Here is a 17,240-nt window from a genome sequence, read left to right as displayed (position 1 = left end):
CTGAGTCTTAGTGACCATGGGTTAAAGAGGATGTAGGACATCCTACTCAGTGAGGCTGCGGTTGATGAAGGTGCCCATGACAGAGGTCAACAGAAGAATTCAGACTTCCTGAGCCTGTTTTTGGTCACCAGTCGTCGGGAGAGCATCCTCCTGAGGCTTTAAAGCCAAGGCCCACGAAGCTGGGCCTGACCTTCCTGGTGGTGATGTCTCAAGGACTGTGAAAACTGTGTCCACGTGGCCATGCTAGTGAACAATATTTCTTCCTCTTTCTCTTCTCCTTCCCATCCTCCTACCCCACTACATCCCCCCTCCTCCTTTTTCTTTCTGGTTTGTCATTTTCAGGAGCTCTGACCAACATAAGCCTGTTAGATCTCTATGCTCATTAGCCTAGGAAAGCCCAAGGAACTTAGTTAAACATGGATTCTCACAGAACTGGAAGGAGAAAGTGTCTAGCTTCTCCATTTGAGGGTTCTGAGAACTTGGAAGACAACGCTAAGGTTAGTGTGGTGAGAGTATTTGATGAGAGAAAATTAAGACACTATGCCCTTCCCAGTGTCTGGTTTCATGCAGTGCCTGAATCATCTGCTGGTTTACCTTTACATACTGAGACCCCCAAGCCTAGTGACTGAGGAATCAAGAGGAGAGAGAGAGAGAGAGAGAGAGAGAGAGAGAGAGAGAGAGAGAGAGAGAGAGAGAGAGAGAGAGAGAGAGAAAGTAAAGACCCATGGCTGTCTAATATGTGCACCCACTAAAGCAGCTAGCCACTGAGACAGGCATCTCTGCTATGCTCCCAGGTTTCTTTTCAGTCTTCCCAGGCTTTGTTAGTTCCACCGTGGGCAAGAGCAACAATTGGAAATATGATGTTCTTCATCTCCAGAAAAACAGAGCACAATCACAATTACTCGCCCCAAACACTTTGTCCTTTTATTGTGATTTATTTATGCCAGGAAAGGTAGCATTTCGGCTGGGTATGGAGACCTTAAAGAGACTGAGAAAATAGGGACCTTGCCTTTCTAATCTCTCCCCTCCTAGCTAGTGGCTCGCAATCCACTCCAGGTTTTGCGGCCGACTCTGCCTCTGAATTTCGGCGGTGCACTGGGTAGCACGTTTCTCTCTCTCTCTCTCTCTCTCCCACCCTCCCCTCCTTTCTCCTTCCCTCTTGCTTCCAGTGTCAGTCTCCAGGATTTTCTCTCTTCCTCTTTCGAGAAGACTCGCACAGGCTCCCCCAGTCCGTGTGAAGCCGAGGTTCCCCCCTGGATCCCGTACATCCCCATCACATACCTCCACGCGCACACCTCCCCGAAGAGCCCAGCGCTCACACCCACAAACACGCGCGCACACACTCGCGCCGGCCCGTCCATCTCCCTCCGGGGGCGGGGGGAGCCGGCGCGCGCGGTCCCACCTTCGTCGCACACGCTGGCCAGGCGGCGAGCTCGCCGCGCGCTCCACGACTCTGCGGCTCAGAACTCGGACCGCTGCTCTGAACGCCCCCACTGTGGTATTTAAAAAAAAAAAAGAAAGAAAAACAGAAAAAAGACATTTTTCTGCCTTCTCCCCTTCCCTCGCCTTTTCTCGCAAGGTTTTCTCCCCGAGAGGCGAGCGGAGCCGGCTGCATCCCCCAAGCCAGCCCTGGTTGGCTTGCCATCCTCCATCTGGCTTATAAAAGTTTGCTGAGCGCGGTCCAGAGGGCTGCGCGGCTCGTCCCCCTCGGCTGGCGGAAGGGGGTGACGCTGGGCAGCGGCTAAGGAGCGCGCCTCGGGCTCTGGCGGGCTTTCGGCTGGCCCCGGGGGCAAGGTGAAGAGCGAGCGAGCCAGCGAGCGAGCGGGCGAGCGCACGGGGAGCCCGGGGCTGCCGAGGTGGACTTGCATGTTGCACCATGCCTTCTTGGATCCGAGCTCTGATTCTCCCTCTCTCCGGGCTGCTCCTGTCCCTCCCGGCCGCGGCGGACGTGAAGGCTCGGAGCTGCAGCGAGGTCCGCCAGGCTTACGGTGCCAAGGGATTCAGCCTAGCGGACATCCCCTACCAGGAGATCGCAGGTAAGCGCGGCCGCCAGCTCCCGGGGGGAGACCCGCTGCAGCCCCGAGAGGCGACTGGGTCCCTTCCCCTGCCCCCCTGTTGCTCACTTGCTGCTCACTTTCCGCCGGGTGGCTCCTGGGGGAACCCCCGAGTCCCTGCCTCCGTGCACACGACCGGAGGCTCGCTCGGTCTCCTCGGCCAGGGGAAGGTGTGCGTGCCGGCCGCCTCATTGTGTGCACACGCGGGAGCAGCCTGGTCCCCTCCCTCGCTCCCCGCCGTCTGCTCCCGCGCCCCGCCTGCTACCTCGGTGGCTGGCCTAGACTGGGGAGAGCCGGGGAAGCTCGAGAGGAGGCGACCGAAGCCAGGCGCCCATCGCATGCCCCTCGCCGGGGCAAACTTGGAGAACTGCGGCCACAGTTCTCCCAGCGCCACCGTCTGAGTGGCGCCTTCTCCACTCCCGCCTTCGCGCCGGCGGGGGCGTTGGAGAGACGCGGAGCTTCTCTGACTCCAGCTCCGCTCTCCGGGTCCCTGCATCCCCGGGACCGAGAGCCGGGCTCCTGGGCTAGGGACCGGCCACTAAGTGGACGCCTTGCCGGGGTCCCCAGAATCTGCATGTGGGAGCCCCGGGGCTGTGGCGGGGGTTCGGGAGAGCACTTCGCAGCCTGGCTGCTTCGGATTTGGGATTTGGGGCGGGCTTTCCCGTTCGGCTGCTCCAGCGCTTTCCCGACTGCGGTTGGTCACTCGGGCCGAGGAGACAACCGGGGCCACCCGGCTCGGCCTCGCGCTAGCGCGCGCGGAACCAACTTGAGCGAGTGACCCGATGGGGGCGTTCGTCTCCCGGGTCTGCACTGGGCGCTCGGTGGCTCGCCGGATCGCAGGCATCCCTTCCTCCGGAGCCCCCACCCTCCTTCCCGGAGCTGGAGTGTGCGGCCCTTCGGGCTCCAGCCACTTGCGCTGCAGCCTGGGTGTGTGTTTTCCGGCTCTTAGCTCCAACCCAACCCCAGCTTCTTTGGGGGCTCCGTGAATGAAACATGTGTGTGTGTGTGTGGGGGGGGGCACAGAGAATCCTTTAGCTGAGAGGGAACTGAGCTGAAAGAGGCCAAGGGAAGACTGGAGATGATGTGAGGGCGCGGGCTGCTCAAACCGGGTAGCTGAGTGAGGTCCTAAGTGACCTCAGATCGCTGGATCGCCACCAGACTCTGCGTTTTGCCAAAGGACTGGCGGACTGATGGGAAACACTTGCAGTTATCTTAAAACGTCTTAGTTTTGGAATTACGATCTCTAAACTGTAGGAGTGAGGGTCTTTACTTATGTCGCAGTTAACACATTTCTATCAATTTGGGCACTGCCAAAAGGAAAATAAACCATGCTCGCGTATTACAAACAGCGCGGCGCTTTAAGTAGAAGGAGGTCCTTTCAGTTCCCAGCCAGGCGTTCAGTTCCCTGGGTCATGAAGGCTGGAGAAGCTGCAGTGAATTAAGAGACTGCTCCTCAGTCTCCGGGATTTCGCCCACCCCACGCCAGCACTCCCTAATTTGTTAATCAATGACTAGAAAGGGGCTGCGCCTGCGGCTGCTTAAGTTTCTGAACTCTCCTTTCCCTTTGTCTACTGCAATTTCATTCCTTTTAATTAATTGATAAAGATCAGCTTCACCTTTTTAACTCCTCAAATCTCAGGAAATTCAACTTTTAAAAGGTTTGGAATAGGGATCCCTTCTAGGAACTAGTTTTTCTCCTCTAATCTGGCCATTTTAAAACTGTATCTTTTAAACATACATATTTCCCAATATGATTTCAGATAAGAAAACAGCTAAGTATTTTAAAATTGCATCGGTATTCTTTAATAGTCGAGGAGCCTCCCAGGAGACTAGCATTGACTCTCAGCCCCATCCCGGGCCTGATTATCAGAGTGCATTGTAAATAATCTCTGTAGTCACCAGTTACTTTGCTGGGGAACATTCCCTGTGACTGACTGTGCACATGCTTCGCAAGTAGTCTAACTGCGAAGGGTTCAGGTTGTCGTATATTTTCTTTTGTCTTCTTTCCTACCGCCTTAAAAAAATCACAGACTGCTAATAGCTCTGAATTCTGAAAATACATCCATTTCGCCAAACTCACTTAAACCAAGTTTAGGACTTAAGTGAGTTTAACTGACCTTAAGGCCAGTGTCATCCAATGCTGGTTGACAGGATCAAGGTCCATGTTTTCCCCGGGGTCAAAGGAACATTAGATAGGAAAATAATGCACTGTAAGGTAACTGAAGCGCTTTTTTATTTGGGGGAGGGGAGCATGTTTTTTTTTTTTTTTTGGTTTGTTTATATGTTTTTTTTCAAAGTAAACTTTACACAGTGCTAAAGTAAATTGCATTTCCTATTGCTTTTGGAAGAATCACCATTAAATAAACACAGGCTTCCTCTCCTCCATAGCTCTTGGTAATATTTACATTTAATTATCTCGTATAGGTGCGGGGGCTGTCCTTTCTTTAAGTTCCTTTTCATCCTTTGCCTTACTTCCACATCAGGGCTTTGCTTGAGAAAGGGCCTGTGCTAGTCTGTCAGGAAACCCAAAAGAACCGCTGCTCTCCAGGCTGCAGATTCCAGTTTAGCATCATGTTTGCAAAGCAGCTCCCTCAGTGAAACAACAGGAAGCACTAAGGATACTGTATTTAATCTCAAGGTTTTTGAAGTTTTACTCCAAGCTCACAATGGTAAGACAATGTTGCCCTTTTCTCTTCCGGGCTAGAGAGATGCTCTTCAAGCTGTCAGAGGGGACTGGAGGTAATATATATATACTTCAGCTCTTAGGAAGTGAGTGCCATTGGAGGGGGAGTGTGCACCATCAATCTTTACTCAGCCTTGATTTTAAACCCGAGTCTGCAGGCAGATTAGATTCACTCTCCTTGTTGGAAAACCTCCAAAGGAGCCCACTCTGCAGCCCCTGTCAGAGATCCATTCTAATACTGGGGGATTCCTGTGGTACAGGGGTGTTTCCAGACCCTCACAGTGGCCTTGTTTGTTTCCCTTCTCCTGGGAGGATCCTAGGCTAAGAGCATCAGGAGCTCTTAAGGGAACTGCTGATCAAGGTTCATGCTTCCCTTCCCTCCTGGCTCAGTAATTACCCTTTCTGGCTGATGCTAAGCATCTCAAAGGGTTCCTGAGCAGCATGGCAGTGGTGGCGCACACCTTTAATCCCAGCACTCAGGAGGCAGAGGCAGGCGGATCTCTGTGAGTTCTAGGCCAGCCCGCTCTACAGAGCGAATTCCAGGACAGACTCCAAAGCTGTAGAGAAACCCTGTGTCAAAAGCAAACAAACGAAGGAGCAAAAAGATGTCAGCAGTTGCTTGGGTTCAGATGAGCTGTGGAGTGCTTGCCCGGAATACACAGGGCACTGTGTCTCTAGGAACATACACATTCACGTACACTCACACTCCAGTACAGGGTCGCTCTCTCTCTCTCTCTCTCTCTCTCTCTCTCTCTCTCTCTCTCTCTCTCTCTCTCTCTCTCTCTCTCTCTCTCTCTCTCTCTCTCTCTCTCTCTCTCGTAGGAACATACACATTCACGTACACTCACACTCCAGTACAGGGTCGCTCTCTCTCTCTCTCTCTCTCTCTCTCTCTCTCTCTCTCTCTCTCTCTCTCTCTCACACACACACACAGACTCATACCCATTCATGAGCTCATACCCACTCTGACCCCCTCCCTCCAACACAGTGAGACTTGTCAGAAAATGTTGCTTCAGGATTTCTTGTATTTTTATAATATCTCATATTTCAGAGTAACTTCTTAGCTTAATGGGGATTCCTCTTTTCTTATTTATCTAATGTAACTTTGTTTAGCACTTCATATATAGAAATTATGTGTCCAGCACCAGATGGCTCCCCTGGTTAAGTGCCGGCTGCCAGACCTAACAACCTGAGTTTGATGGCTGGGACCCCCCCAGGGGAAAGAGGAAACCAGTTGTCCCCTGACCTCCATATTTGGGCTATGGTTCTCAAATGCACACATAAATGTCGGTTCAAAAACAAAATAGTTATAAAAATAGTTCAAAAGGAAATATTGCTTACTCGGGTTTTCTACTAACTTAGACCATGGTGGATCTAGTCATATTTTATAGATAAAAAGACAACAGTAATGCGCCCAAGGATACTCAGCTAACAAGGGTTAAAAGGAAATTCAAACCCAGGAGTCCCAACAACCTCTAGTTTGGCCTATGGTCCTACAGAATTAAGCCCCCAGCATTTTGTTGAATTCACACATACAAGACCTGTTTTTTGCCCCTCTTGTATGTATGTCTTATGTGGTTGGCCAGCATATCCATTTATGTATGCCCACAAGTTGTGAATGCCGAATTTATATTGGGTTGCAACCTCCATCATTTCCAAAATCATTTTCCAGTTCATTTTGTTGTATCTGTCATGTTGTATAAAGTACATGCATTGGTCTCTTTCAGTGTACTGGGTCTGCTAGAGTATTAGCTTGGTCAAAAACATGTAATATTAGGTTAGCCCAAGAAAACTTATGATAGATCATTATCCAGAGAATAGAAGCTAGAATCAATTTCACAGCATAAGACAAAAGTTTAAAACCAACTGTCTTTTGATATGTGTTTTACCCTCCTTTCTCTCTCAGATATGTTGAGAGTTGGGGTATAGTTGGATATTAAGAAACCATTAAATTGTTGGGTGGCGGTGGTATACACTTTTAACCAGCGTGGTCTACAGAGTGAGTTACAGGACAGTCTCAAAAATAATAAAAAATGAATGAAATAAAGAAAGTATGAAACTATCTCCATGTACTGATGTCAGTTTGTCAGATATTTACATCAATATCTACTTTGAAAATAGGACTTTTTTCATATTCTGCTAGAGTTGTTGTGTTTCTAGTCCATATTCTGTCCTTAAATACATATGGATGTGCAAATATATATACATATATACATATATATACACACATATATATCACATATCACACACACACACACATATATATATATATATATATCACATATATAGGCTTGGCTTTAACCCATTTTCTTTGCAGTCCACATGTAGATGTCACAGTAACATCCGTGGACAGTGAGGGCTCATTCTTCCCCCTTTATGGCTGTATTCAGCAACTCAGTTTTGAATAAACTCTTTAAGATCCATTTCTCTGCCCTGCTCAAAGGTTTCTGATCTCTGCCCTCTGGATTGTCAATGGATGGCTGCCTCAAAGTCCTTTGGATGAACTGAGTCATAAATGAATTAATTAGCTGAATTTCATTTTTTCTTTCTTTCTATGGTTTGGCAAGTCACCAGGTTTCTGAAATAGTTACTCTATTTCCAGGTATCACAACCATCTGAAATCCAGGTTATTTGGAGCTCTTACTTAATTTTTCGTCTAGGAATCAATTGAGAGTGCTTCATGTGTGCAAGTTAGCCCAGCTGACTTACTAAGAGAGTAATCTCTCAGTGTTTAAGGACTGACACACTTTTTTTTTGCTACATAAGAACCATTTCTTCTAATTGAATTGTCTCCTAATAGTTTGTGACTAGAAATGTAGGCCACTATCAGCATTCTGTCCTTAAAATATTGTGTTTGAAAGGATTCTATTGATTTATATAAGGAAATAGTATTTAAACTTCTGGATATTCATAAAATGCAAAATTGTACTTTTCTATTATGTGACTTATTCAGTAAAACTTGTAGTAAAATAATTGTTGCTAAATGATTTAACCCTAGCTTCTGTCTTATTTAAGCATAAAAAGGTAACATTATACAATTCTTTCATAATTTACATACCTCTGAAGAGTTCTAACAAGGCTAGAGATTTAGAGCTGTCTAGACAGTAGAAACGACTGTATTAATATTTTCAAGATCTCGGTGTTATCTTACTTTACCCTCCAAAACCACTCTCCCATATCTTTTCACTCCATATAACTTAACTTTAAGTAGGATACCAATTATCTAACATTATCCAGTTGCCAGTGTTTTCTTTTTTTTTTTTTTGATATAGGAAAGTTTTTATTGTTTTTGCTTGTTAATTTGTGTTTTAGAGGTAAGGTTTTGCCATATAGCTCAGGATAGCCCTGAACTAAGGCCAGTGTTTTCTACAGCACCGTTTGGAAAGTATTGTCAAGCCTGGTGTGGAGGGCCTGTAATCTCAGCATTCAGGAGGTTGAGACAAGGAGAGCAGAGTTCTAGATCAGCCTGGGGTACATGGTGACTCTGTCTAAAAACACAACAACAACAACAACAACAAACCCAAGAAAACAAAACAAAAAAACCAAACAAACAAAAAAACAAAAAACAAGAGCGACAAGAAAGACAGAAAGCAACCAACCAAGCAAGAACAAATACGTTTAAATGTCTTGTTAGGGAAATATTAGACAAATAACGTGTAAACAAACTCGCAGTGATAAGTCTTGGTGTCGAAATTTCTGTGTTATAGTAATCTAGATGAAATTAGGGTTTTAATGACACCCACTTGTACAGAGATGCCTTTTCCTTGCCAGCTGCTTTGGATTTTTTCCCACCAGTCACCTGGGCTCTGCCGCGTTGTAGTCCCCAAATAACACACAGGACGCTGTATTAATTATGAAGCTGTTGGCCTTGCTTGTTTCTTACTGGCTAGCTCTGACTTAAGTATTTAATCCATCTAAGTATTTCTCTTACCAGACAGACATCTTACTTCTCTGGCGGGCTACATGGTGACTCCCTGTGTTTCTCCTACCCAGAGTCCTCCTGGACTCCTAGTCCCACCTATCTTGCTTCCCTATTGGTCAAAAGTGCTTTATTGACATATACACAGGACTTCCCCATCACCCACTTACCATTATTCTGGAACTCTTGGAACAGTAACAAAGGAAAACAGAAATTATTCTACCTTTAAACAGCATCTAGTTTATTGGTGACTTCAGGCGTTTTGCTCAGTTAGGCAATGAGTGTTTATTGTGTATGTGCTATGTATAATTCCCTGTGCTTTGTGCTTGGTCTGCAGTTCCTGGGAACTTTGATCCCAGCCAAAAAAAAAAAAAGAAGAAACTCAGGGCATCACTGAAAGTTGAGTGATTCCAGCTGAGATAAGCGTGTAGCTCTCTAAAAGCAAGCAGATTTATGGTATCATTGCATCTAAACAGAGGGCCTTAGACGTGCACCATCAAGGACATGCAGTGTGACCGGAACCGCGAGAAGGTGCACATATGACATGTCCATGAGAACACTGGAAAACACGAGAAGAATCTCAGAAGCTGCGGCGAGAAGTGATGTGTGACAAAGGAAAACCTGGGAATCAGAACCTAAGAGCTAGACTAGCAACGTAAGGGGCCCACAGACAGACCCTTGAATATCAGCTCTGTGTTCATCAGCTTGGTCCTTCGACTGAGACCTTAACAGATGCTCAACTCTAGGTTTACACTCTGAGCTGTTTTAGGTGTAAATCAACTAAGGGAGGGGGGTGAGGGGAGGGGAGGGCTGGGGGGGTGTTTTATCTATTTAGGGCCTGCCTGCCTAGTATCCCATGTGAACTACGTCAGTCCTGCTTGCCATGGCTGCAACTAACTTTGGGGAAAGACCCCTAAGATGCTGAGCCCTTTACAGAGCTCTGCTCTAGACACTTCTAACGTATTGTCAAGTTCCAGTATGTATGCCTGCACGCGCGCTGGCGCACACACAAGCACACGCTCACACACACACACACACACACACTCACACATTCATGCACATGCACGCACACACACACAGGATGCTCTGTGTTTGCTCACCCCACTCTGGCCCCAGAGGTTTCCCTGACCCCTCGCCCTTCTGGAAGGTGAGACTGCTCAGTGGCGTAGATCTCATGCCTAAAAGGACTGACTTTGCTCCCTCACAATCTAAGTGACCATCTGGGGCCTGGGATGCTTTGAACTCCCTATTAAGGCTTTGGCCTTTAATCTGAGATGGGTAGGAGGCCCTTTGAGAAGTATTTCCACCAGAATTGGCCATGGTTTTGCTTGTTTTCACTTCTTTGAGAGAAGTTACTAGACGTGAAGAACACAAACTCAAGAAGGGAGGAGCTACCGTCTTGAATGAGGGTGGTGACTCTGGAACCAGGAAAAGGAATCATGAAATGTTTAGTTTCAGTAGGTCCTGCCTAAGATTGTTAGTGTGAACAGTGAGGGTAAGTGAGTGGGAGACAGAGACAGAGAGAGAGAGAGAGAGAGAGAGAGAGAGAGAGAGAGAGAGAGAGAGAGAGAGAGAGAGAGGGAGGGAGGGAGGGAGAGAGAGGGAGGGAGAGAGAGATTAAAAGAGAAATACATGTCTAGGAAACATTCATTGGCTTACTTTGGTATAATTTATATGTTGTTTTTTAGTGCATACAAAACTCACTATCACCAGTGAGCCGGCATAAGATTGCCAAGAACATCAGCATGGCTGTTAGAGATTTCTCAAATAGGGCTGGATGAATTATTAATACTCAGTAAACGTCAGGTTACCAATAGCTGGGTAATCAAACACACAGTTTCATTCCTAGATTTTTGTCTTTGGACTGTGGTACTGTGAAAACCATTTTAAGTCTTTTAACAAAAATGAGAACAATTTAAATTTTATCATCACCTCCCTAAATATGTTTTGGGGGATCATGTAAATTTTAAATGTCAGTACTGATAATTAGGACAGGAATCAAAGAATGAAGCGGCCGAACAGAAGGAGAAATGTCGAAGGATGGGCAGTGTTTGGGGAGGGAGTGGCGGGAGAAGGTGGAATTCAGGGTGGAGTGGATAGTGGGTGTGTAAAGGACAATACAGACAGGAATTTATTTGGAAGTGATAAAAAAATTATATTGAGCAGCTTGGGTGGGGCTGGGTTTCTGGAGATCGTTGGATGTCCTCAGCTGATGAGGTCATCATCCCGGGTGGCTGGCACTGACAGATGGGAGTAAGTGTTTTAGATGGGTTGAGCACTGTAAGCAAGATGGACCAGAGTGGTGGTTCTTCCAGACCCAGCTGAGGTCTGCATCGGATCTCTGCGTGGGAAGTGGACAGACCCAGAGCAGGGTTGGGGGAGAAAAAGAAGGGGCAACAGCGGTTATCAGAGAGGAGAAAAACATAAACCTCGATCAACTTAAAAGGAACTTGAAAGCCAGACTGGGTCACGCAGACTTCCAGCACAAGCACACAAGGAAGGGGAGCTGTTGGAAGCCTTTGCCTAAAATAATCAGCTGAGATGCTTTTGGCTCCCGGTCACAGAAAACCCTTCCTCACTTGGTTTATACAACCGTTTCTGCACACAGCAACAGTCCCAATGCCGGTCAGGGAGAAAGATGTGAGAGAGCTCTGTGTGTTTATAGTATCTGCAGGGGCCCTTGCTTGCTCCTCGTTCTGCCCCTGGATCCTGTTCTAAGACATCTGCGTATGATACTAGAACATCAGAAGTCATCGCCAAAGGCGCTGAAAGGGATTGTCCCCCCCCCCCGTCCCCCCCCATATCCACCGGTGAGAAGCAAATAGATATGTACTTCTGATTCCAGACTTGCTGGCTGTGGTCATACTGGGAAGGGAAGGAAAGGGGAGAGGAGGGCAGGGGGAGGGGGAGGAGGGAAAGGAAGGGAAAGGGAAGAGGCTGGGAAGGAGAAGAGGGAAAGGAAGGGAAGGAAAGGAATATGGTTGTACAAGAGAGTAGACATAGTTAGACCCCAATTTGGTGGCTGAGGGCCAATGGATTGCTGAGTTAATGTTTTCCATGTTAAGAACAATCCCCCTCCCCCCCACAATTGAATGGTGACAGAGAAATTTGAGAGAAATGGCCTAGGCTGTATGAATCAAGTAGGCATTTTCCGTGGTCTTTCTTCGCTCTGACCAGGCGTGAACTGAAACATGAGACGCGGCACCCAGTTTTGTAGCATTTGCCCATTTCTGTGTAAACTCTCTCATCAGCCCCTATTCCAAGCTGCCGACAATTTCTAGAAATGTAGGAATTATGGAGAGCCTGGGTCATCTTAGGAGGTGTACGTGGAGTCATTAGGAACGCCCCTGCCCCTGCAACTCCTGTCTTCAGGTTCTTCCATATTCCGAGGCCTTGCCCCCTCCCCCCTTCCCTCCTCCCCCTTTCCTCCATCCTCCTTTGAGGTGGTCAGAGTGTGCCTCCACAGTAAGAAGCCATGGACCTGGATGAGGGCATCTCCCGGAATGCCGTGTGTTGATACCGCTGAAGGTCTGCCTGCACTAAATGTCTGGGTGCTGCCTCTCCAGGTGTCTGACAGAGTACGCCAAGGCTGTGCCTTCGAGCCTGTATTCAGGAATGTTCCTCATTGGTGCTGATGTTGTTGGTTCTGTCATTTTGAGTCTCTTAAGAGCAACACCGAGTTCTGTGCTGCGTGGGTTTTAAATGCAGTCGGGCGTGTATATATATATATATATATATATATATATATATATATATATATATTTTTTTTTTTTTTTTTTGTGGTCCTTTCTACCTTGATACATCAGGAGAGACCTCAGACGCTCTAGACTGCACTGTTTATTTCTCCAGACTGTTTTTCCATTTTAAGATTATATTATACCATGGGCATTTGGGGAATTTGAGGAAAACAGCCATCTTCCCTGTGCCTGGAGCCAAAAGGACTTTGCGGGCTGCTGCCAATGCATTAGTAAGGGTCCCTCTGTGTAGCTTTGGTCGGGGCAATGGGCAACAGAATCAGGAGACTCTCTCTGCAAGGCCCCCGAGTTTCCTTGCTACCCCGGCAAGCTCGTTTGTCCCTTTATCCTCTCTGCAGGAATTTTATTTATCCCTCTGCCTCCTCTTTCAGTTATCCCCACCTCGGCCTACAGGTACACAACGAGCTGTTTTCTCCCAGTCTCTGGGTTCTTATGTAAGGAGACTATGTCCGGAGATGGCCGTTTTTCGTTTTTGAGTGTATTTAATGACAGATGAGCAACTCAGTCCTGAGCGCGCCCCCCAGGGCTCCACACTTTCACCATTGTCAGGAGAGCCCCTGGTACAGTTCTTGGACGTTTAAGAAATTGCCTTCGTGCCTCTGAGACTCAGAGCAGCTGTGTTCAGGGGCCAGTGTTCCTCTAGGGCTCTCAAGGAACTCTGGATACACCATCACAGCGTTGCGGTGAACTGGAGGCAACTATTATTTTCTTTAGGGAAGGAGGCCTTTTGAAGTCTGCTGAAGACGCATGTATACTTTCCTCTTATTTTCTTAATGGGTCAGAATAGCTTAAAGTCAGTAACACTTTTGAGGTGAACTTCAGAAGGTTACTGTGCATAATGCATTGCTACATATCAGACAGAAGCTTTAACCTTTATCTGGAAAAAAATTAAAAAGAACTATTGTCCTATAACTGTTTGCTTTTCCTTGTATTTTTTTAACATAATGACTGATGAAACAAAATATAAAACATATAAGTGCTAATTTTTTTTCTTCAAAAGGCATAACCATTCTATTTTCTTAAAGTTCAGTGTAGTATTTTATTGCAAAGGGAGCAAGTGGTGGTAACTGACTTAGGAAACAAACCGTCCTTGTACCTGAGTCACTTGCCTTCCAGATCCCTACGCCTGTTCATACCAAGAAATTGGCTTCAGAGGAGAGAGATTTTGTTGAGCTCTAAGTGGAGGTCACCTACAAGCAAGTCAAGATGTCTTCAGTGGCCTCTGCTTTCTGTTTGCCTAAGAAAGGGTTTCACAGCCTTCAGCCCTCCATCTGAAGAGCTGGATTTCACTTCTAAATCTCATCTGTCACCTCTGCAGAAGTTCAGGCTCCTTGGTCCCCTTTGATTAGTGATCTCTTAGGCCACCTGCAGCCATTGGTCTGCCTCGAACTTGGGACAAAGAGGAGTTCACTTTTACAGTAACAAGAGTGTAATGCGTGGAAAGCTTGTACTGTGATTTTACTCCCCACGGGGATCACCCAGCATCCCCTTGTGCATTCTTTCAGAGACCTCGGGGGTATTAGGCATCTGGAGGTCACGTGGAATGTTTAAAGCTCAGGCTGGCGTCTGCAATGGAGAATAGGTCCCTTTCTCTTAGATTTCCATGTGGTTTTAGGTTCCTTTCTCTTAGATTTCCATGTGGTCCCTCTAAAGGCCCGTCCAACCTGATATGAAGCACCACTCAGAGTGGCAGACATCTGTCCCCTACACTTGCATCTGCTAGGAGGATGCTCTTCGTACTTACCACCCCCTTCTCTGCCAGCAGAAAATGACCTGGAGATCTTAGCATTGCTCACAAGACACCGGCCATGTGCTTTGAAGGGAGACTTAGCAGTACACAAATGCACTTTTTGTGCTCTGTCGGAAATGTGTGATGTATCAGTATGGTTAAAATGGAGCTAAAAACACAAAGAGAGGACATGGCGGTGCGTTCTTCATCTTGTTTTATTACGTGGCACATGGATTTGAGTCAGTTTCTCAGACTGGGCTGTTGATGGAAAGGTGACACAGGGAGTCACACGCTCAGGCAGCTATGGTCTGAGTGCCACTTTCTTCTTTACCTGGAACCTGGTCTCATTATATAAGCGTTTTTCAGGGAACAAAATATGCAGTCTCATTGGCTAGAATGATCTTAATCGTATGTGGTAACCAAGGCTGCGTATTGTAGCTGGAATGCAATTTCCTACCACTGAAAAGGCTATAAACTTGTTTTCAAATGAATTTTAACCTTTCTAACCATTAGTTTATAAAGCATAACCCTTGAGAAAACTACTGTTAACCCTCTGAAATGCTCATATTTTCAAAAGTATGGCCTTATGTTTGGAGCAAAAGTTTTTAAATGTTCTGCATGTTATAGAAATCCCTGAAGCTTCCTATTTTGGTGGGAGAGAATGAGCCTGTTTCCCAATGACTATAATCTGGGAAAGCAGGAAATGGAACCGGATAGGGCAAGAGCAGGCTTTGCGCCGCCCCGACATTTCCAAAAGCTATCTTCATTCAGGGTGACAATTCGGGATTTTAACCTAATGAGGCATTAGAGAGAACCGGTGTCCAAAGAGATAAGCCAGAAGGTTCCTGGAAGTACCAAGCCGCTGACGGCTTCCAGCTCTGCCTGCGAGCAGTGGCTGGGACCTCTGCAAGGTGCTGCGGATGCCCAGAAGGAGGCTCTGCTGTGCAGTGCCTGCCGGGAGATGTGCCACCTCCAGCCGCGATTCAGCCTGGTTACACCGTGGAATTGATTTTCATGGCTCGTGACAGCAGCTGTTTCCAGCCCACGAAGAGGAAGTGGCTGAGGCCGAGACTCCTAACACAAACAGCAAATTGCTCCGTATCCCTCGTAGCTTTCGAGGTCTGTCACCTTGAGGTTCTAAGGGCCTTTTAGCAGCCTTCCCAGCAGAGCAACAGACGTGGCATATACCTGAGCGTGGCAGGCACAACACCCCCATCCCTTACCTCTCCATAAGAGCATGGTTTGTTTTCACAGGCATTGTACTAGTACCGCACCCGACGACCATGCTTTAGATGAGAAAAAAAAATGAAATAAATCCCCATCATATGGAAAGTTCGCTCAGTGTGGTAAATGTGCCACCCACCAGAAGTGAGGTCATGTTTGCTTATGCTTATTAAGTCAATGGTGATCCTTTGGGGTCATACTCTGTCAGGGGGAAAAAACAATGATGGAATCCCGGGAAGCTTCTAAAAATTCCTTATATTTTAGGTCAATTCATTTGAGCACTGAAATGCACAATGCCTTTTTTTTTTTTTTTTTGGAAAACAGACATTTTAGCTTGTAGAATCATTCCTCTCTCCTCTTCTGCTATCCCGTGTGCTCTGTCCTCCCTTGCTTATCACATGGGAAATGTCTACCAAACAGGCAGCTGGGGACTCTGCACAGGGAACTCCAAGGCCAAATTGGAAATGGTAAACAAACAAAAACAAAAAGTTGGGATTGTATTCTTGTGGCCTCGGGGGCGGGGTTCTGTTGAATGGCATAGGCTTTCCCACTGTGAGAATGCGTACTGCAGCGTGCCTTTTGACATCACTGACGTCTGGGGGCGCTCTGTATTGTTCACTTTGCCATGGGAGCTAAACCACTGAAGGACAGATGAGTCATGGCCCTCTCTCCAGGAGCAGGCTGCCTGCTACCTGCGCTTCTCCTAGGAATGCTTAGCAGTGAGGGTGAGAGCTGCTGGCATGCTTGTGCCCGGAGAGTGAAGATAACTCCATTCCAACCCCGTGGGGGAAGGCATGGGGTTTCCTCTTCTCTCTGTCTCTGTCTGTGTCTTTCTGTGTCTCTGTGTGTCTGTGTCTGTGTCTGTGTCTGTCTGTCTGTCTGTCTCTGTCTCTCTGTCTCTGTCTCTGTCTCTTTCTCTCTCTCTCTCTCTGTCTCTCTCTCGTCTGTACTCCTGTAATCAACCCGCCTGGTGTGCTCATGGGCACCCACTTCTTGTGTCTTAACAACAGCAGCAAAACCAATTTAGTCTGAGATGGTTAAAAGTTTGGTCTGATGAGCATGGCCTTGGATAGCATTTGCGGTAAGGATTCTTCAGATGGTGTAGAGGTTGTACAGAGACCACACCCTTGTGATGGGGTAGCGGTTACACAGAGACTACATCCTTCTGATGGAGTAGAGTGTGATAGTGTAGAAGTTATACAGAGACCACACCCTTGAGATGGTGTAGAGGTTACACAAAGATCACATTCCTGTGATTGTGTTGCGGTTATACACAGAGAGGTCCTTGCAATGACTTGGTTCTTTATAAATGGTGACAATAGGCTATTTCCTCATCCTCCTATGATTCAGCCTACTAGGATACATTCCTTCCATCTCTATATATTTTGGTGTCCGATGTCCAACTCCCCCCCACACCTTACCCTCACCTTTCCTAGTAGCGGTCAGTAACCCATCCAGCTCTACTATGGTATATTTATTTATATTATTTTTGTAGTTTCCATTTATGAAATAGGATATGTTATTTGTATTTCTGTGCCTGTTATTTCACTTCACGTAAGTCCTTCCACGCACTTCCAGACATTCAGCTGCAAAGTTGAACAATATCCCATTGTTTATATACCACGAAGTTTCCTTTATGCACGTATCCACTGCTGGGTACCACAGTTGGTTACTTTTTTTGTTTACAATAAACATGAGATGCCGATACGTTTCAATAAGCCGGTTTTGTTTTCTTTGGATACAGACTCAGGATTTCTGGCTCATTCTGTAGTAGCGTTTTCTGTGTCATCCTCACTAGCACTGGCTTGTGCTGTTTTGAGGACTCACAGCCATCCTGACCGGCGTTACCTCGGTAGGTGGGATTGGCATTTTGCCT

General features: G+C 46.9%; 1 protein-coding gene across 2 annotated transcripts in view; it reads left to right on the top strand.

The window, feature by feature from the left end:
- Positions 1 to 1,876: 1,876 nt before the first annotated feature.
- Gpc6 (glypican 6) overlaps positions 1,877 to 17,240 on the top strand; it is a 979,345-nt gene continuing 963,981 nt past the window's right edge. For both annotated transcript variants that reach the window (XM_005079407.4, XM_005079406.4), the window contains exon 1: positions 1,877 to 2,036. In XM_005079407.4, the coding sequence (XP_005079464.1) occupies positions 1,877 to 2,036 (160 nt within the window). The remainder of the gene's footprint in view (positions 2,037 to 17,240) is intronic.

This window comes from Mesocricetus auratus, unplaced genomic scaffold (assembly GCF_017639785.1).
Source record: "Mesocricetus auratus isolate SY011 unplaced genomic scaffold, BCM_Maur_2.0 Super-Scaffold_2245, whole genome shotgun sequence".
NCBI classification, from domain to species: Eukaryota; Metazoa; Chordata; class Mammalia; order Rodentia; family Cricetidae; genus Mesocricetus; species Mesocricetus auratus.
This window is presented reverse-complemented; position numbering and strand designations above follow the sequence as displayed.